Source organism: Cervus elaphus, chromosome 13 (genome assembly GCF_910594005.1).
Source record: "Cervus elaphus chromosome 13, mCerEla1.1, whole genome shotgun sequence".
In the NCBI taxonomy this organism is placed as follows: Eukaryota; Metazoa; Chordata; class Mammalia; order Artiodactyla; family Cervidae; genus Cervus; species Cervus elaphus.
Genome location: NC_057827.1, coordinates 59108246 through 59130145, shown reverse-complemented (window position 1 = coordinate 59130145; position 21900 = coordinate 59108246). Strand labels below are relative to the sequence as shown.

Here is a 21900-nt window from a genome sequence, read left to right as displayed (position 1 = left end):
CAGAGGTACCAAATCAGAAAGGGACTTTCCTGTCCCTGGGCTCGCCAGCTTGCCTACTGAGGGGACTGGTACCGGTTTGAAGTGAATGTGTGGGCTTGGTTACCATGGGTTCACCAGCTCTGCTCCTGCAAATTGTGCTCCTGGGCCCAGGAAAGGAGCAGACCCCCTGGTGCTTATCTCACCCCAGCCTTCTGGTGTATTACCCAGCAGGACGGAGCAAATGTTGCATGATCTCTTCAGGGTTGAAGGTCTCCTTACAGAAAACCCCAGGTCCAGGCACTCTCAAGAAGAGAGGACCAAGCTGGATGGCTTAACTTGGAGGAAAAACAGCCCTTTGGCATGTTTCCTGGGCCCATGGTACCCTATTAAAAAAAAAAAAAAGACACACACACAAAAAAACAATTTAAATGCCTTTAAGTTTTTCCTCCACACTATGACACATCAGACCAAAGTGCAATTGGGCAATCAAGATCACCAGTTCCTGGAAGTTAAACATGGACAGTAGACCACTAAACAATGGCTCCCAAGGTCAAATCCTGCTGAGGTAAGTCCCTGTCTCAGGGAGGGGCAGCGTTTACCAGCCCAGGCCATCTGGCCGATGGCACGAAAGCCAGAAACTCAATCTCTCAAAGTGACAAGGAGAATCCACGGCCATCTTCTTGGATGAGAAGTACTTGAACTGTGGTGCTCCTACTACCCTCTGTAAACAAAAAGCCTCCCAAGCCAGGAAGGCCTTGTCTCCTCTGTAGTCAGCTCTGAGGCATGCCACGCTGAGGCAAGTCCACATCTGGGCACCAAATGTGACTTCATGCATGCGCAGGCCTGCCCCTGGCAGGACCTCCCCAGCAGAGGGGGACAAAATACACTTGTCAATATGGCCTGGGTTTAGGGGAACCCGAGGGACTGCGAAGCACAAGGTCATCCTCTTGCTCTTGGGCACCCATGGCAGGAATGCCAGGGCAGGAGCTCGATCTGGGTGATGGAGACTCATGCAAGGACTGCAGCACGCAACATCTGGGACTCAACGGGCCTCCGCTCTCACCCCAGCCCTGCACCGCCACTGTGTGTGAACCTCTGTAAGTCCTCCCACCCCAGCTCCTTGTTAATGTCACCTGGGGGCTTTAAGAATACCTCTCTCCAGGTCCCAACCTTCAAGGTCCTCATTTGATTGGTCCAGGGTGAAACCCAGGCATGGATAATTTTTTTTAAAGCTCCCTGGGTGAGTCTAAAATACAGGCGGGTTAAGAACTTCAGCTTACAGACCTGAGCGTCCCATCGGGCCTGTAATACACAGGGCTGGAGAGAGTGGGCTAGACTGTTGAGCATTTCTCCACCCAAACTCCTCCCCAACTCCCGTAATATGTGGGAAATAGTAAGTTGAATACAGTTTAAAGCTCAGATACTTGTAAACCTATATTCACAGCAACATCATTCACCACAGTCAAAAGGTGGAAAGGACCACATATCCAATGATGGATGAATAGATAAACAAAAGGTGGTCTGTACCCAACAACAGATTACTCAGTCTTGAAAAAGGAAGGGAATTCTGACACATGCTACAGTGTGGATGAACCTTGAGGACATTATGCTAAGTGAAACAAGCCAGTCACAAAAAGGAAAAGACTGTATGATTCCACTTATACAAAGTATCCACAGTAGTCTAACTCAGAAAGGAGAATGGGGGCTGCTAGAGGCTGGAGGAGGGGAAAGGAGTCAGCTCTGGTTTCAGCCAGAGTTTCAGTTGGGGATGACCAGAAAGTTCTGGAGAGGGATGGAGGTTAAGGGCTGCATACTTAGGTGAACTGCACCTAATGCCACTACACTTTGCACTTTAAATTGGTTTAAATGGTAACTTTCATGTCTCTTTCCATGATACTGATTTTTAAGTTTAAATGTTTTCTGACTGCAGAATATTTCAGAAACTTGAACATGCTATTGTGACCCAATCTGTTTCCACGAGAGGCAGACTTCACAAGTCTTCCCCAAAGTTATCTGATCACAAATGCTGTTTTGAACAAGAGATGGGGAGTGGGGCAGATCACCTTCAGGACCCGTGCTCCTCGAAGCAACTGGGAGAATGCTGAAGCAAGCACTAGGTACCAGCTTTCCATATCCAAACCCTGGCTCTGTGGCTGCTGGAGCATTAAGCAAAGCGGCTAACGGGAGGATCTCACTGAATTCTACCAAGACCCCTGCTGGGTAAGCAATATAGCCCTCATTTCATTGCTGGGGAAACTGAGGCTCAGAGAGGCCAAGTAACTGGCCCAAGGCTGCTCAGCTCCCTGGCAGGGCTGGGACTCACATCTCGGACAGGCGGACTCTACTCCCACTACAGTTAAGTTCCCTCCATTTGAACAAGCTCCATCTAAGAGCACGTTTGTAAAATCCAATGTGTTTTTTAAGTTCAACAAAGTTAGCCTAGGTACCCAACTAACACGATCGGCTATACAGTACTGTACCGGAATAGGTTTATGCCTTTCACGCAAACACATACAAAACCACCACAAAAAAATAAAGGAAACATTTTTAATCTTAAAGCACAGTACCTTGAAAAGTACACAAGTACAACAGCTAGCATACAGGGGCTGGCATCAAGTGAACAGGCAAGAAGAGGTTCTGACGGCAGGAGGGAGAGGAGGTGGAAGATGGCAGAACTGAAGGGACGTCAGCAATAGGAGACAGAGGGCAAGCTGCAACGTCACTCATGCCTGATGTTAAAGGAACGCACGTTTGCATCTTTGAAAGTTCGCAACTTGAAGTTTCGTAGGCAGGGGACTTACTGTACTCCAAAGCAGCAGCGCTGATATCTCCCCTGAGCTTGTCAGAAATGCAGAGCCTCAGGCCTCCCTCAGACCTCCTGCGTCTGCATTTTAACCAAGTCCCCAGGTGACCATGGGCACATTAACGATGGAGACGCATGGCTGTGTGCTCTAACACGTGCATCACTGTGATCTCTCGGGGCCCTTCTGACTTCATTGAGTGCGTCTAAATATTCACTGTGAGCTTGGGGCTTGGAGGCTGTGGAATCAGCAGCAGTGTCTGCCCGGTGCCTGTGGTCTGCAAATTAGACACCAATCTCCTCCACTTCTTTCTTTCTTCCTCCAAACGCATATGGGCCACCCAAAGCCCTCAAGTCATTTGGATACTTGTCACACCACTCTACATTGGGATTTTTTGCCAGCGAAGAAAAAACAAGCAAGGTTTTTAAGTGACCAAAAAGATTTCAAAGCAATTCTTTCAAGAGTTTGCTCCCTCTGAGGCCCATAGAAGAATTACTCAGAAATTAGAGAAAAGATGCAACAGCACAGCCAGTTCATTCTGTTAGCAGTTCCCTTATAAACCCTCCAGCACGCTGCCCCATCTAATTTAAACAGCCCAGGTGATGGGGCTTCCATTTTCCTGGGGAGGCTGTTTGACAAGCCAAGGTTTCCTTTAAGAGGCTCTTCCCCTCCTGGTCTGAGGATTCCCCAGGTACAGCCTCCTGCAACCCGGTGAAATCACTGCCAAACCATGTCAAGTGCCCCTTCTCAACACAGTCCGCTTTGACAGAGGCTTAATAAACCAGAGTGACTTAGCTGCTCTAATCTCTGCTTCTAAGTCATTCTATCTACTCCATTAATCACCTCTATCGACACTCCTCCAGGTCTCCAGGGAAGTTCCACTTCACTCTGGTAATGGGCTTCTCCAGACTGCAGACTAGCCTTTCAACGTCAGGACTCCCATCTCTGGCTCTCATCCATGCCCTGTAAGGCCAGTCCTGCATCCCGGGAGCCCCCACCCAATGCTCCTCCACACCCTGGGGGAGGGGAAGGTCAGGCAAGGTCATCAGCCATTCTGTGGCAGCCCATTCAGCAGAGAGAGCATTTCACATGGCACGTGAATGGCCCCTGTCCTGATGTTCACCTCCAAATAAGGTAGGACCAAAAGGCCACCAGCCCACAAAGGGAGGCTGGAGTGCTGACACTCTGCCAGGGGTCCTTGTGATGACACAAATCCTTCCAGGACAGGCACTCAGCTGCCCCTCTGCATACTCAGAGTGGGCAAAGAGCTGCAGAAGCGGGACTCTGTGGGGCTCTGAGTGTTGGCTATCACCCAGAATAAGGGCCACAGAATTCTCTCTCTGCTAAATCTGGTTTTGTTTAAATGCCTATGTGTCACTTACAGCAAAAACCTCTGCAATTGAAGCCTCTGGAAAATCCCGTGGGGCTTAAGCCTGGCTGATAGAGAAAGTGTCATAACCCGGGCGTCCCAACACGGGGGGCAGAGTGCAGAAGGATCCGTGCTCCCTTGACTGTCAGCTGTGCTCCCCGAGGCTAAGAACTGCATCTGTCACCCTGTATGAGCCAGATGGAGGAGCAGTGCCCCCTTGGGCTCAGCACAATGCAGCCACAGGGCCCACCACGCCCACCCGAGCAAAGCCAGCTGAAAAAAGCCACGCTCGCCCCTGATCCAGCCGGGTCCTCTCTTACCACCCTATTTCTGCAACCACTGTACTCACCACCAGGAATGTTGCACGTTTCCATCTGTCCAGCAAATACCACTTGCGTCAAAGCACATCTCAACCCTGCATGGTGCACGATGTCTTTCAGCCACGCCGGGCATTAGAGTGTCATTCCAGGTCACACGTGGCAGTCACACCTGTGGGCTCACCAAGAACAGGGCCTTCTCTCCCTACCCTCAGCACTCAGCACTGACCAAGGGCCACACACACGGAGGGCCAATGAGTGTCTGTGTACTTCAGAACACAAAACAGAGGACAGAAACCAGCCATGGTGCTCAATACAAGGTTTGGGGCGAGGGTCCCTGCAGAGGGGTCCAAGTCTAAAGAAGGAAGGGATGCTTCCCAGGCCCCCATCTTGGAAAATGGTGGCTTGTCTGGACCCTTTATCTGCAACTGTGGTCAGAAATGACATCTCCTACCTCCAACATCTGCTGAGACCTGCAGAAGATGCCTTTCTTCATCTAGTCCTCCACATCCGGCACAAGATGACCACTTTTGCCTAATTTCTTTCCAATAGCTCATAACTGTTCTCCCTGTCTTCACTTTTTTTTCTAGGCATGATGCTAAGAATGTTCACCTTATTACCCTAAAGTTATTACCTTAAAGTTATCCCCCATGTTGTCAGCAAGTCATCTTCCTAAAACACACAGCTGCTCAGAAACCATCTGTGGCCCTCACTGCTTACAGGGTAGGGGTCAAAAGGCTTTCAGATGTTTGAGTCTCTTGGTCCAACATGCTTGTTACACGATGACTAGCCTCCCACACCCGCCCATACACACTGTGCTCCAAGCTTACCCCAAGACCTAACTGTCCCTCACCCAGGGGACCCTTCCTCATCTTCCCCAAAGAATACAAGCTTTGGGGCCAGGTGGCCTGAGTTCCAATTTCTGCTCTGCCAATTCCAAGTTAGGAGAACCTGGGCCAACTATTTAAGCTCTCTGTGTCTTCCTCGTATCTTCTGTAAACTGAATATAATAAAAACAATAGTAATACCCACCTACCACCTACCTTCCTAGGATTGCTACAATGCTCAGCAAGGGAATGTGTAGGCCCACATTCAGGGCCCTCTTTTGACAGGATGCTCTTGGATCCTGATATTTACGACCTACCTGTCCTTCTTGGGTTCTAATCTGCAGGATTGGAACACTTCATATTCCTACTTGTATTATACTCGATTTTGTATTTGAGCCTCTCAACTGGAATGAGAGCTCCCTGGAGGCAGGGTCACATCTAGGTCAGTTTTCACTTCCCCACGGGCCTAGAAGATAGTGTTGTTTGATCAACACTCATCTGGCCACCAAGTACTAAACTCAAAGATGGTTTCCTACCTGAGCTCAAAGAAACTGCTCTCAGGAGGCCTTCTAAGTAATTTTTTCATCCATGTGATTATTTTAATAAATCTTCAATCTTTCATAAATCTTAAGTACAGAGTTGAACGAGCTGGTATGGGACTGAACCAGCTAAAAGGCTAGCCCCTGAACTAGGCATGTATAATGGAATCAACAGTCAGACATTTATAAAGTGAAATGAGATAAACCAATGAGGGGGGTCATAAAAGCTGGTATTTGGAATGATGTTCTAAAAGACCTCCTGCATCTTTTTTTTCTAGCCAGACATTCCATGAAGGGAGCCTTTCCTGCATATGGGCCATGTGCAGCACTTGCACCAAATCCTACTTGTGGTTTAATGAGTCAGTTCTGAAAAGTCCCAAATAATTGATTTTCTCCATTTCACAATGAAGGAATGTTCTTCAAAAGGTTAAGCATATATTATAGTTACACAAAGGGCTTCCCTGGTGGCTCAGTGATAAAGAATCCACCTTCCAAGCAGGAGAGACTGGTTCAATCTCTGGGTCAGGAAGATCCCCTGCAGAAGGAAATGGCAACCTACTCCAGTATTCTTGCCTGGGAAATTCCAGGGACAGAGGAGCCTGACGGACCACAGTTCACGGGGTCACAAAAGAGTCGGACATGCCTTAGGGACTAAACAACAACATAGCTATGCAAAGAGTAGTAATAATACTTGTGCAGCACCTGGCACTTGATCCTTAAAAGCCTTAGGATAAACAGCGTCATCAGGATGCCCATCTCACAGGCAGAAAACCAAGGCTGTAATAGCCAAAATGACTCATTTGTGCAGGTTGTATCAGGGCCAGAATGCAGACTCTGATCTCCAAATTCCAGATCGCATTCATCAAGTCCCCCTTCACCAACAGAAAGGACCAGATGTGGAACACACAGCGGCCTCCTTCATCCTGCACAGTCCGGGCCATCTCAGCATCAACCATGCAAAAGGCCAACGGCACACATAGGCCCAGATATCGATTTCTTAACCTTTCTACTCGAAATGAAGCAAGTGCTGCCTTTACAAAATTCACCCTCATTCCTTTGGTTCTAAAAAATTCATCCTGTAAAATTATGTTCCATTTGAGTTATCTTTTGGAGGAAATTTCAGCAGCAAAAATCTGTTCAGTACTTGTTCTGTGCCAAGCTCTCCTGTAAGTACGTTACATAGATTAACACGCTAAGCACATGCAACCCCATGAGGAAGGTACTGTATGGGCTTCTACATGCACACACATACACACACACATACAGCGCTGTTCTAGAGTTTGGGCTATATCAGTGAACAAAACAAACCCTGTCCCTTCTGTGAGGTTAGAAGATAAAGTAACTAGTTCAAGGTCAGGTAAGCAGTAAGGGCAGCGGCAGGATTGGAAACCAGGCACTTTGACTCCAGAGTCCATGTTCTTAACCTCTGAGCTCTTAACTCTTAATTCCTCTTGGCTGGGTGTCCTGATCTGTCCCAAAGCATCAACAGGCAAGTGGGGACAGTGCTTTCGTGGGCTGCAGCTCCCTGCCAGGCAGAACGGGGACCTCTGTTGTCCAATCACTATTTGCCGCAAACTGAGCTCATGCCTGACTCTGGCCTCAGTTCTAGAGCCAAGGATGCAGGGGACACAGCCATGCCCTTAAGAAGCTCCCAGGCTAGTGTGGGAAGACTAGCAAATATTTTTATTAGTTTACCATCTGTGCTGGGCCCAGCCCCACCTGTGAACTGGGGTGAACTGCCTGAACTGTGACTTGGGGTGGGGGCAACGTGAAACCGCTTACCAACTTCATCCTGAGCAGCCCCAGCATATTGTCCGACCCTGCCTCCTTCTGCTTTAAAAAAAAAAAAAATCAAAGTAATCTGATTCAGCCTAGCCCTGGTTGAGCACTGACTCCCTGCTAAATCCCCAAAGCCTAATTACTTAACTATTGTGCATGGTAATCTTAGGAGGTGTTTGTTTTCTCTCTCCCCTTGGACAGCCAATGAGCATGAGGCGGTGGTTGCTAGTGAGCATTGCTCAGGTAGGAGATAAAGCTGTGATTTCTTGCGCAGCACTTTCTATGGACCAAGCCCTCCACTTCAGAACACCCTTCAACCGCCACCTCCTACCGTTCCAGTGCTCGATCAGGCATCACTTTCTCCAAGGAGGGGACCCCTGCCCTGATCCACCCTACTCATTCCTCCAGAGGTATTTGCCATAGGTGACTCTGTTATTTAAGACCCCGACTCCTCCATGCAAAGTCTATTCCCTGACAGCGGAGACTAGCTCCCCCCAGCTTCACAGCCTAGTACATCTCAGGCTTTGTAGACAGTTGAGAAATGCACATTGCCATTATGTCCTCAGGCAATGTCTTGAGACCCAGAGCTGCAGCCCCCTCCTGTGCTGAATTAGCAAAGGTTGCCATGGACTCAGAATCTGGGGGCACCTTCCTATGTGCAAGGGGACAAGCCACTGGGCAGCGAGCTTCTCTGCTTCTCAGCCACATAGTGACCTTCCTGTTCCTTTCCCAAAGGGGACATGCACTGCCCTTTCAGAAGAAACTGTAAATTATTCCGGCACATTTATCTTCCTTCTTTTTTGGTCAAATGCTATGCTCCAATGGCCTCTTCATAATGGATGATGTTTGCTTGTTTTTTTTGTTTTTTTTTAAAAACCCTTTTCAAGTATTTGACTTTGCTATTGAGTTGAACGGCTGGATCTCTTCCACCCAAGGCAACACATGGCAATGCTTAATGATTTCCATTTTTAACTCAAGGAGGAACGTTCCTCAGAGTTCAAGAGGAAGCCGAGTGGGCGCTCTGGATTGCGGGAGGCCCGCATGGCGTCAGGAGCAGAGAATCTGGAAGTCAACGGGGGGAGCAGATGGCCCAGCAAGGAGGCGAGATTGCTAGCAGATGGCCCCCATAGTTTGGATAAGGCAAAAAGAAAAAAAAAACTTTTGATTGCAAACAAATTGGTATTAGAAGCATACCAAGAAGAGAGGCCCACACAGATGTTTGCTGTTGCGATGGGCAGGCATTCCCTGTTCCTTTGGGGGGGCACCCAGTCAGTGACGGAGGCTGGGATTGCAACGCAAGTCCTCATCTCTAAATTATCTTTTTTCCACTTGGTTTATTCATAACTATGGATAAGGATGTAGGCACACAATTCAGACCATCCAAATTAAAAAGCTTGGCCCCACAGAGGACGTTTAGGGCAGTGAAAGCGTCCTGCAGGATATTGTCCTGGTGGATACAACGTCATCACAGGTCTATATCACAACTCAGAGAATGCACACACAAAGGGTGAATCCTGGTGTAAACTGTGGATGTGGTTAACAATAATGTACAAATATTGGCTCATCAACTGCAACAAATGTACCGCAGTAATGCCAAGGATTAACGGGGAAGCTGGGAAAAAGAGGAATAGAGGAACTCTATTTTCCTCTTGAATATTCTAAAAACCTAAAATGACTCTAAAACAAAGTCTGTGGATTCTCTCTCTCACGCACACACCTGGCTCTTCTTGCTGGCTGGGGGACCTTGACCTGGTCACTTAACCTGAGTGGCCTTTTCCTTATCTTCAAAATGAAGAAGCTAATAGAGCTGACCCAAAGGGTTTTTATGAGGAGTAAGTAAGTTAATACACAGAAGGAATAGCTCCTGCCCGTAGTACGCTGGTATTAGCCATGATTACAATGATGGCCACAGATACCGTGTGCCAGTGATCCTGAGATACTTCAATCATCCATCATGGGATTTAAGGTTTGCAGCAGCCCTATGAGGCAGGTAGGAAATGCTGCTATCCTCATTTTACAACAGAGAAAACCTGAAGCTTAGAGAGATTATATAACTCGCTGAGGGTCACATGGCTGGTCAGTAAGAGTGAGCTGGGACTCAAACCCACACGACTGCCTTCCCCATCACAAGCTGCCATGTCCAAGAAGGAAAGATCTGGTGCTCCCTGGACAGGGCCACTGTCTGGCTGCTGGAAGGTTTTGCACTTATCCTATGTAATCTCGCTTTGGAGGGTGGGGGTTGTGAGAGAGGGACAGGGGTATGTGAGTGGGAGGCGGGGTAGAAGGGGAGAGACCAACTCCAAAGGCCAAGTAGGATCTTGGCAGAGCCAGTACTAGAACCCAGACTTTGGCTCCCAAACCACTTGATCTGCTGCATTAACATATCCACTCCACCCACATAGAAAAGCCAAGAGTGATCACCCTTGGTTGATCACCCTTGGCTGTGATGACAGACTGCTCTCTTCCTTGGCCTCCACTTGTGATCCGGGTGGTGGCTCTGCCAGCCTATCGCTGTTCCAAGGCAGATGGTGACAACGGCCCCAAGAAGTCACCCGGCTCCTCTGGAGGTTGCTCCTTGCAGGAAAGCCCCTGCCCAGGCTGAACCGCCTGCTCTGCCGCCTGGGACAGTAACTGAACCGTGATCTCCCTGCCCAAGCCCACAGGGATAAGTTCAATTCTTGCTTTTCCAAAGCAGCGTTTGCTTTTACATAACAACTTTCAAACTTGGGATGTGTGACTTGTCTCCCAAGCCTGCTGGAGCAGCCTCCGAACAGACGTTCGTTCAGAATCCAGACACTTCATCTCGTCTCCGGTACCACCTCACCTCCACACCCACGCGGCCTGATGTACTTTTTGCAGCTCTGGGTCCCCTCCTCCTACTCTTGCCTTCTCGTGCTTTCTGCACCTCTGCTCCCTACACCGGGGGCGCCTACAGGGACCCACAGCAGTGGGTTCCTGCTCCGTGATCACGTGTCCTCCTAACCCAGCTCAACGCCAGCTCCTGCGTGCAGGTCATCACACCCTCCACCCACCCCCTCTCCTGTCCCCCTGGTCTGTACATCAGCCCTGACCCAGAACAGAAAGGGAAAGTAGATCAGAGGCAGGCTGACCGCAAAAGATCCTCCACCTAGAATGTGATCCAACGCCTCTGCTTTCCTGAAAATCTAGAGCCTCCCTTCATCTTCACATGCCTCTCAAGAACCTGTCTGCCCTCTCATCCCCCCAGCCTTCCCTCTATGGACACTCTTATGGGCTGAATGCATGCATGCTCAGTCATGACTTTTTTGTGACCCCATGAACTGCAGCCCACCAGGCGCCTCTGTCCATGGAATTTTCCAGGCAATAATATTGGAGTGGGTTGCCATTTCCTACTCCATATGGACTGAAGGTGTCCCCACAAAATTCCTTTGTTGAAGCACTAACTGTCCCCCTCCCAAGGTAGTGGTGTTAGAGATGGGGCCTCTGGGAGGTCACGGGGTGACACAAGTCATGAAGGATGGCTTTGGACCTGATGGGATTAGTGGCCTCACAGGAAGAGCCAGCAGGGCTGTTCTCACTCGCTCTCTCCTGCCACGTGAGGAGACACACAGGCCAGGAAGAGCGTTCTCACAGGAGCCTGACCATGCTGGTATCCTGATTTTGGACTTCGAGCCTCCAGAATTGTGAGGAAATACATCTCTGTTGTTTAAGCCACCCAATCTACAGTATTTTTGTTATGGCCACCCAAGCAAAGACACAGAACCATGAGCCCTTTCAAAAGACATATGTGAAAAGCAGGAAAATCAAACATGATGAAGAAAATTCCTCCAGCATCAACGGTGGGAACCAAGCTCCTCTCTTCCTTTTCAAGCACAAGGCATCGGATGTTGGGAGTCCAAATGAACAGGAGTGACATGGCCGAGGCAGGGCCACTGATTCCATCTCAAATGTGTAGAAAAAGGCAGTATAAGAATGGGGGAAGGCATTCCCACCCCAGCTGAGAAGCCAAAGGATAAAACGCCACCTAAATGCCAAGAGAAAAAACCAGTTTCTCTATCCAGAGGCAAGTTCTGCAAGGTACACCATCCTCCAGCATCCCAAACCTCCAAAAGGTTAAAAACAAATAAGAAACACAAACGTATTTCCAGAAGAGAAAATAAACAGTGTGTGGTAAGATGTTTACTTCTTAACTTGTCCTCATAAAATTCAATTGACAGATAGTTTTCCAGCCCCTATAATACACAGGCACTGTGTCATCTCCAGGGTAAGTAGATTAAAAAAATAATCATGAAAATGGAAGCTGATGTGTGAACATGTGTGTATAAATGCTTGATGGGTATTAACTCATTTAATTCTAACAGCCCTACAAAATGAATGCAATTATCACCCCCTTACCACCATCATTTTACAAAAGGAAACACTGAAGTACCTATTACAGTTTTAAAGAGCAAATGAGCCTTGTCTTTTATATCCTAGTTGAGAGAGGCAAATAATGTAACAATAGATATAGAGTCTGTTAAAAGCTCAACCAAGAGAATCAATGACATAGAAGACTACTTTGGGTTGGGTGATCAGGAAAGACCAGTGGGAGCTGGCAATCACACAAAAGACCCCATCTTGGAAGACTGGGGGTGGAGGAGTAAGTGGTCCCCAGAAGCTCCAAAAGTCAGCCACAGAATGTGCCCATCTCTGGATCTCACAGGTCAGCGCCAGGCTCAGGCAATCTGTAACTCTCAGAACCTCCCAGAGTCACAGGTCCCACTCTCAACTGTCTTCAAACACTCCAGGTGTCACCACTGAGAGATGTGTGGAAACCCTTTGGGTCCTGATGCAGACTGAAGGTCTCTGTCTCCCTGAAACTCTTACATTGAATCCCTAACCCCCGAATGGGATGGTGTTTGGAGGTGCAGCCTTTGGGAAACGATTAGATTCATTTGAGGTCATGAGGGTGGAATCCCCATGAGAGGATTAGTGCCCGTCTAAGAAAGGGAAGGGAGACCAGACCTCCAGTTCTCTCTCCACCATATGGGCACACAGCAAGAAGAAAGCCATCTGCAAGCTAGGAATGGAACTAGCCAACACCTTGATCTTGGACTTCCCAGCCTCCAGAACTGTGAGAAATAAATGTCTGCTCTTGAAAGAGAAAGAACAAATATTATACATTAATGCATGCATGTGGAATCTAGAAAGATATTGCTGATAAACCTACTTTCAGGGTAGTGATGGAGATGCAGACATAGAGAATAGGCTTGTGGACACGGTGGGGAAGGAGAGGGTGGGATGAACTGAGAGAGTAGCGTGGAAACATATACATCACCATATGTAAAATACGGAGCTAGTGGGAATTTGCTGTGGGACACAGGGAGCTCAACCCAGAGCTCTGTGACAACCTAGAGGGGTGGGATGACGTGGGAGACGAGAGGGAGCTTCAAGAGGGAGAGGACATATGTGTACCTGTGGCTGATTCATGTTGATGTATGGCAGAAACCAGCACAATATTGCAAAGCAATTATCCTCCAAAAAAAGTTTGAAAAAATAAATGTCTGCCACCCAGCCTGTAATGCTTTGTTCCGTCAGCCCGAATGAAGGCAGTTCCCACAGGATTCGGCGCCACTGCCCTTCATTGCTATTTCATGCATTTTGAAGGGAGGGACCCAATGCCTCTGGGGGAAGCAAAATAAATGACTTTTCCATAGACTTCAGTGGTCAAAACGAAGCTTGTTTTGTTTTTTTTTGATTTTGCTTTTTTTTAGCTTCCCTACATTTAAAAAGAAACCAAACTGTGTTTCACTATGTCAGACCAAGTCTGAGCCTTCATTTAACATTCAGACACTTACTGAAAGCCTAAATGTGGCAGACAGTGTTCTAACCCAGTGCTGCCCGGCCTTCAGTGGGCATGGGAGCCCCCCAGGGGATTCCGTTAGCATGCAAACCTGCAGTAGGTCTGAGCTGGGCCTGAAACTCTGCATCCCTAACAATCCCAGGTGATGCTAACCACCCTGAGCAGCAGGACTCCAGCCTAGCAAATGCACCAACTCTGGCTTCAACTTGGAATAAGCTGGAGAGGTCTGAACAAGCCCTGATTTCTGGGCTCTACCCCAGACAAAGGCAATCAGACACTCCAGGGTGGGGCCCAGGCATTTCAAAAGTGCTCAGTGGGGACTTCCCTGGTGGCACAATGGATAAGAATCCACATGCCAATGCAAGCAACACAGGTTTGATACCTGGTCGAAAGATTCCACAGGCCTTGGAGTCACTAAGCCCATGGACCTCAACTACTGAGCCTGCGTGCTGCAACTACTGAAGCCCGTGCACCCTAGAGCCCCACAAGAGAGGCCCAGGCACCACAACGCAGAGTAGTCCCCACTCTCCACAACTAAAGAAAGCCCACGCGCAGCAATGAAGACTCGGTACAACCAAAAATAAATAAAGTGCTCAGTGATCTGAACGTGCGGCCAGGGTTAAGAATCACTCTTCTGGACACAGAGCAGTGAGCCCTTAGGGGGAGACAGATGAGAAATAACTAAATTATTTTAGACAGCAGAGACATATGTCATAAAAACAACATGGGATAAGGTGATGAGGTCAGCGGGGGGTCAGAGGAAGGGGGCAAGCGGGAATTACACTGAAGGACAAATAACAAGACAGAAACACCACCGAGATCTGAAGAAATGACCCCAGGCTGAGAAAAGAGCCCACTTTCCACCTCAAGTCTTAAGGGATGACAAGAGCAGGGTCCCATTTGTGTCTTTAGAACACAAAGCTATCTCTCTGACAGGCACACAGGTTGCACTCCGAGGGGAGGGAAAATAAGACACATTTCCTTCCTGGAGGTTATGAAAACATGAACTAATGTTTGCTGAACACCTACTGTGGGCAATGCTTCCGGTCTGGGAACTGACATAGCACGTCATTCTTCCAGCTCCACATGAAGAAACATGTGGAGAGACCACATGGGGAGACCACATCCCTAAAAGACCCCATCTGGTAGATCACAAAGGGGGCAGTCTAGCTGGTGGGGAGGGATGCACAGTGGATGTCTCAGAGGATGCAAGAAACTTGTGGTTCTTTATGGGCAGCTCCTGTAACTGTGTAGAAAAGAAGGCAGCCAGCAAATGCCACCTTGTCATCACTCCCCCGGCACCCTGACACTAACTGGTAGGAAGCTCTGGTCCACCTTCATCACAGCAGCCCCAGAACAGGACTGTTACAAAGCCACCTCCTGAAAATGCCTACCCCTGCCGGCTCCCAGGGGGAGTTCAGGTTGGAGGAGGAAGCTTCAGTCCCATCCCTCCAGAGGCAGAGGCTGTGACCTAGCTCTAAGCGCGTCCAGGCCCAACACTCCCCTGGCCAAGCAGCTGGCCTAAGGAAGTCATGTGACTCAAGTCACACCAACCCACCAGAACCTCGGAGCTTCTGCAGAAACGCCTCAGCCAGCACTTTGGGGTCTGGGAGGACCTAAAGCCAGAGGTGTGGGTCACCGCACGCTGGATGATATCTGAGCTCAGAGGCAGAAAGTGAGCATCACAGTTCACCTTTGATTTCAGCCAATAAATCCCCTTTTTTGCTAAACCCAGTTTGGGGAGGTTTTCTGTCACTGCAGCAGAGGCCTGCTTCACCTAGACCCCCAGACTCTGCAGAACTGCCTTGGACTCAACTCACCATTCTCCGAGCCCCTGATGCGGTCCCGGGAGGCTGCTGCCTGGAGGACCTCTGCAGGCCTCCCGTGTCACTGAGTGCCCTGGGTTGGGACTCTCTGTCTTCTCTACTCGATTATGATCTGCTTGATGACATGGGCTGCCTCTTATACTTGCTTCTACCTCCACCAAGTGCCCATTTGTGAAATGGAAAAGGGGCTAGGTATTCTCATGGTCCTCGGATGAGGAGGCTGGTAGGGAACTCTGGCCCAGCCTCCGACCCCCTCTGGGCTGGGCGGAGAGCAGGGGCAAGTGCAATGGGGAGGGCATGCAAGCAGAGCCAGGTGACCCCAGGATGCTCATGCCAGCCAAGAGATCCTGGGAAGTCACTAAACTTTTGGGCCTGTGTTCCTCATCTTTGCAAAAACACTGAGGTGTTTATTATTGGAAAGGGCACTTTCACTGCATCACCTGACCAATATTTACTGAGTCCTTTCTAATGTGCAGGACACTATCCCAGAAACAGCTGATACAAAGTTAACTCTTTGGAACCCCATGGACTGTAGCCCCCCAGGCTCCTCTGTCCATGGGATTCTCCAGGCAAGAACACTGGAGTTGGTTGCCATCTCCTTCTCCAGGGGGTCTTCCCAACCCAGGGATCGAACCCGTGTCTCTTATGTCTCCTGCATTGGCAGGTGGGTTCTTCACCACTTGCGCCACCTGGGAAGCCCAATCCAAGTGACTTGTTGCTAAACATTTTGCCAGTTTCCCTGCTTCCCTCTTTGAAGGGGGACAAAACCAGACATCCCAAAATAGAGCTGACTGCTTCATAGTTAGTGGAATAATTTTTGATCAGACAGTACACTGAAGGGATAGGAGCGACAGAAGGGCATAGGAGACTCTAACCTAAGAAATGGGGTCCTGACTAAGCCAATGTGCCCAGACTACACGTGACAGGAGCTACAGGAGGAATAGCCAGCCCAAGATGAGAGCTTGGTGAGCTAGAAATCAGTCCAAAACCCACTCCCCCTCTTTACCCAGAGTGAGAAAGCGTTCCCCACGTGGATGGTGCTGATTTTAGCATCTCAGGAGACTGGAATGAGAGGATGGGCCCCCGCCACAGTTTCTGGCTGTACACATGTTCACGGGTTAGTCCCACACATGCGTCAGCCACTTCCCGCTGCTGGAAGAATGTGCTGAGGGAGGTGAAATGACAGGACAGCACCACTGCCCACTGGGTCACCAGGACAGATGCGAGTTCAAAGGGAATCCCAGCTGCTTCTCTGCAAGTTCACCCGGTCCCATCCCCATCAAGCAGAAGGTGAACAATTCAGAGATTTAGCTAAACCTCTGTGTCCCAAATGGATTCCTCAGACAGCATTTTGAGGGAAGGGAAGTTGATGGTGTCGAAAATAGGCTTTGAGGGAAGGGCCTGACCTTCATAAGTGCATGGAACTAGCCAAACATTTCAGACCCACAGGCCTAGGTTCCAGGACCAGCTTCCCCACTTAAAAGTTTCATGACTTTGAGTGACTCCAGTTTCCTCCCTAGGTATTTACCCACCTGTAAAATGTGGATAAGACTTGCCTATGAAAATAAGGGCTTCCCAGGTGGCATTAGTGGTAAAGAATCTGCCTGCCAATGCAGGAGACACAAGAGATGCGGGTTCAGTCCCTGGGTCAGGAAAATCCCCTGGAGAAGGAAAAGGCTACCCACTCCAGTATTCTTGCCTGGAGAATCCCATGGACAGAGGGGCCTGGTGGGCTACAGCCCATGGGGTCGCACAGTATTGGATGCAACTGAACCCAGCACTGCTTTGCTGGCACTCCCATGAGAATAAGTCACGGGAAGACGGCCTCCTAACCCACTCCTTTGGCCTGGGTTTCCAGTTCCTTTTTCACACAGCCCCATATGCAGAGCCCCACCCGGTTCTTCCAGCAACCCTAGAGTAGGAGGCCAAGTTCTATTCTTCCCATTCTACAGGTAAGAAAACAGACACCTAAAAAGACTGACTTGCTTGGCAACTTGGTGGAAAAGCTGAGTGGTATCCATCTAAAATAAAACCTCCATAGGGTGTGGAGAAAAAGGAACCCTCCTACACCCTCGGTGGGAATGTAAATTGGTGAAACCACCATGGAGAACAGTATGGAGGTTCCTTAAAAAACTAAACATAGAGTTACCACGTGATCCTGCACTCCCACTGCTGGGCATATATCCAGAGAAAACTAGAATTTGAAAAGATATGCACCCCATGTTCCCCAATGTTCATAGCAGTGCTATTTACAACAACCCATACACAGAAGCAACCTAAATGTTATCAACAGATAAATGGATAAAGAAGATATACACACAAGGGAATACTGCTTGGCTATAAAAAAAAAAAAAAAGAAAGAAATAATGCCATTTGCAGCAATGTGGATGGATCTAGGGATTATCATATCAAGCAAGAAAGACAAATATCATATCACTTATATGTGGAAGCTTAAAAAATGATACAAATGAACTTATTTATAAAACAGAAATACTCACAGACTTAGAAAACAAGTTACAGTTACCAAAGAGGATAGTGGGGAGGTGGGGGTAATTAGGTGCTTGGGACTAACATATACACACTACTATACATAAAACAGGTAAACACCAAGGACGTGCTGTATAGTACGGGGGATTATACTCAACATTCTGTAATACCCTAAATGGAAAAGAATCTGAAAGAGAATAGGCATATACATATAACTGAATCACCTTGCTGTACATTTGAAACTAACACAACATTCGAAATGAACTATAGTTCAATTTTTTTAAGTAAGAAGATAAAACTTCATGGTTCCCAAAGAGCTTTCAAATGCATCATCCCATTGAGTCCTTCTCACAAGGAGCCCCAAGTTTGGAAGCCAAAGCTAAAACCTAGGACTGGCCTGTCTGAGCTTCCATTTGCTGGCCAGTACAATGCCTAGGAAGAAATCTCCACCCATTTAAGCAAAGCCTGCGTCTGGCAAGGAGAACAGACAAGAAGGGGTCCCTACAGCCTCTGACACCCTGGAGAAGTCAGAAGAGGAACATCAAACCACCTCTCAGGGCGAGCAGAACCATCTCTCAGGTTGCAATAATACCTGGAATTCCTCTCCCAAAGAAGGGGCCCCAGCACCCCAGCGTGTCCGACCCCTGCAGCGACCCCGGGTGGTATGACCTGGTGGGTCATCCCAAAGTGTCCTCTCCCAGAGCAGCTGGGTGTGCTGCCCCTGGAGTCCCATCAGATGGACTCAGCAATCAAAGGGAAAGAAAACGAAGACATCCAGACAAACAAAATGGGGGGCAGGGGCAGAACCCTGACCCTTTAGGAGCATTGTGAGAACAAAAATTGAAAATTGAAAACTCTCAAATGTGACCTTTTCGGTTGTTGGATAAAGAATGTGAGTTGCTTAGCAGCACAGCTGATTAATGCCTATATGTTACCTTTCAACTCCTTATTGCTACCCTTTCCCATTCAGGGTCACAAAACCATCTTTTCTCAGCTCTGGTTATGACTGTCTACATCCATACCATCTTGAGGCCAAGTCAAATGCCTTGGGAAGAATCTCTTACCAGGATCTGTGCAATTCTTAGCTGCCTCAGTCCCATTCACTGGTGCCATCAGCCTTCTATTTCTCCATGTATCTGGGAGAACATATTTGCTCACAGAAGCTGTTCTGTGCCCTGGATTGGAAAATAAGTCACAAACACCATGAGATCAACATGGCACCTACATCCTCACAATGGCCTTACAGCGTACATCTAGCTCTGTCAGCAACAGCCCTGTTTGACTATTTAAAGCCATCTGCAGGGAGTGATACAGTGACTGGAAGCACAGTATCACCTGCTCACCTTCAGTAATCTGTTTCCTAGGTCTAGTTCATTGTTTCTAGTCCCAGATAGGTCAGCATGTGCTCTGACCCTGGCCAAGACTGCTTCGGTCTCAGCCCCTCACAAGTGCAATACAAGGTTTAGACAGGTGACCATTAAGTTCTTAGCCAGTAAACATGCTCAGGTATCCCTGCCCTGAAGGATAAAGTCAGCAAACAGGTGGAGAAAGGTGATGGGGTCTGGCCCGGGACTTTGCACCCTTGAATGTGCATACAGATCACCTGGGAACCTTATTACAATGCACATTCTGATTCAGTAGGTCTGGGCCAGGACCTGGAATTCCGCACTAACAAGCTCCCAGGTGACACTGATTTCGATGGTCCAAGGGCCATACTGAGTAACAAGGAAGATCACTGGTGTGGACGCTGGTGACCAAGTGCAGCTGAACTCCTAAAGGCCTTCCTGATCCAGCAAATAAAAAATAATTCTCACTTTAAGACCTTTAAAGTATTCATTTACCTCTCCTGAGGTGCACACTGCTTCAGCTGGGTAATAATACCTCTTCTATAATGCTGACATCTAAGAGCCTCTAGGTATTTTGTTATTTCTAGTGTGTAATTGAGGGAGAAAACACACCAACTTGCCCAATTGCAAAGCACCAGGTACTATGGTGTTCAAATAACCTTTCTGGATTTCTTTTGGAAAGGGCCAGTTTTGTTCAATCTTTCATCCTCAAATCACAAAGTTTGAGTTTTGAAAGGCTGTATAAAGTTTAATGAAGTTTAATAAAGTTTAATGAAGTTCCTGATTTTTATCAATCAACATGAGCCTCTCTAAATTGTCCCTAACTACTCAAGAAGGTAGCATCTGCTTTATTCCCCATATCCTGATTGATAAATCACAGCATTTCTTTCGTTTTCTTAAATGTTTGAAAATACACACATATATACATACGCACATATATGTATAACCGAATCACTTTGCTATACACCTGAAACTAACACATTATCAATCAAGGATACTTCAATTTAAAAGTTGAAATAAAGTTGCCAGAGAACATTAAAAATTAGAATATTAAAAACAATACTAAAGGGTCCCTAGCATCCATAAAAATGGGAAGGTTAGCCACCCTGACTGTCTTCTGAAGGTTCCACCTGGGCTCACATCCCCTACTCCATCCCTAACATTTTTTGTAAGTTTCTTTTTCTCTCCATCTTAAATTTGGATATCCTAAGCAACTCCCAAATTTCCTTGTCTCTTCTCGGATGGAAGGCGTGTGGATAGTGGTTCCAGGCACCAACACTAATTCCGCGGGGATTAAGAGGAGTTGAAAAGTGATTTTGAAGCACAGCAGCAACCTCCCCAGGGGACAGACTGCCCCACCATTTTTAGGGTTTGGAGAGGACGCGTCAGGACATCCCGGGCGCCCCTTCGGCAGGGGCGGGGGTGAGAGGGGAGACTCAGTTCCCAGCCTCAAAACCTGGGTTTTTGAGGGACGCGTAGAACAATCTTCCCTGCTCTGCAAAACTGGAAGGCGGTCCATTCAGTCTCCTCCGCCCCAGGCCAAAAGAATCCACACATGGACCTCGCCGCTGCGCTGCCCACACTCCCTAGGCACCCGCAGGGACAGAACTCTGGCGCCGAAGAGCCAGTGGTTCAGGCTTTCGCCTTAGTAACACAGACCTGCAGCCGCGTTTTGAGCCCCCAGGGGCCGCGCGCAGCTCAGGGGAACCGGCACCAGCGCTCAGAGCGTAGCCATCAGCCCTCCTGGGTGCGCTCTACCAGTCCGATGGGGAGGGGACTGGATGAACCCTTGGAGCTAACCTGGCTGGGAAGAGAGGGAAGACCTCCCAGAACTGCCCCGCGGTTTTCCAGCCCAAACCCCCCAACTCCCCGGGCAGGCCCGCACCATTACCTACCCCAGCTGCCAAAGAAGCCAGACGCACAGCACACCAGGGCCAAAATCGCGCACACGAAGCCAACTTGCTGCGGCAGCATCTCTCGCCTCCTACGAACTTTGCGCGGCCCGGGGGGCCCGCGGAGCGCCATCCCGCAGCGCCTGGATGCCGCCTCTGACAAGAGGATGGGGAGCCCCAGCGGCCGGAGTGCTATTTGGGGCCGAGCGGCGTGGACTGGAGCGGGCGACGTGAGGCTCAGAGGCCAGGGGCTCCAGGCCAAAGGTTCATGGCCCGCTGGCGAGCTCGGCAGGAAAGCCGGGAGAGGAGGTGGGGGGCGCGCGGCGCGGCCGGAGCTCAGAGTCCCGCGCGCGGTGTGCGCGCTCCGCGCACCATGGCTCGTGGACAAGGAGGCGACGCCGGCACGGTGGCGCTGGCGGCCCTGGATCGCAGGGCTGGCGCAGTCCCGGCGCTGATGCCGCTACCTGCCCGCTCAGCCTCGGCGCCCTCGCCCGGCCGCAGCCCTGGGAGAGTGCCCGGGGGCGCCCGCGGGAGCACTCAGGGCGCCCCCGCGCGCCGCGCCGCCGCTCCCACTCGTAGCATCCTCCCCCTCCAAGTTTGGCGGCGGTCGCCGGCCAGCGATGCTCCCCTGCTTCCCGGCGAGCCGAGCCGGGCCGGCCCAGTGCGCTCAAGTGGGGAAGCAGACTGGACGCGCGGGACCTGCGACCCTCGCCGCGAGCCGCCTAGACGTCGGCCCTCCGGGAGCGAGCTCTCCCCGGGAACTTTGTCTCCGGCTGCCGGCGCCTGCGTCTGCGAGGCCGTGGCGCCTCCCGCCCGCAGCTCTCGCCTCCCTTCTCCTCCCCTCCCGCCCCTCCTCCCCAGCACGTGTACTCCTCCCCTAGGGCGCACTCGCCGGTGCGCTCCTCCCTTCCCCGGCG

At 49.5% G+C, this 21900-nt stretch overlaps 1 protein-coding gene across 3 annotated transcripts in view; it reads right to left on the bottom strand.

The window, feature by feature from the left end:
* Positions 1 to 21749, bottom strand: part of SLC24A4 (solute carrier family 24 member 4) — a 184866-nt gene extending 163117 nt beyond the window's left edge. For all 3 annotated transcript variants that reach the window (XR_006344497.1, XM_043922424.1, XM_043922425.1), the window contains exons 1-2: positions 20987 to 21749; positions 18810 to 18920 (exon numbers count right to left, since the gene is read on the bottom strand). Coding sequence is in view for 2 of the 3 variants with exons in the window: in XM_043922424.1 (XP_043778359.1) it covers positions 18810 to 18920; positions 20987 to 21116 (241 nt within the window). In the remaining variant the exon portion in view is untranslated. The remainder of the gene's footprint in view (positions 1 to 18809; positions 18921 to 20986) is intronic.
* Positions 21750 to 21900: the final 151 nt, after the last annotated feature.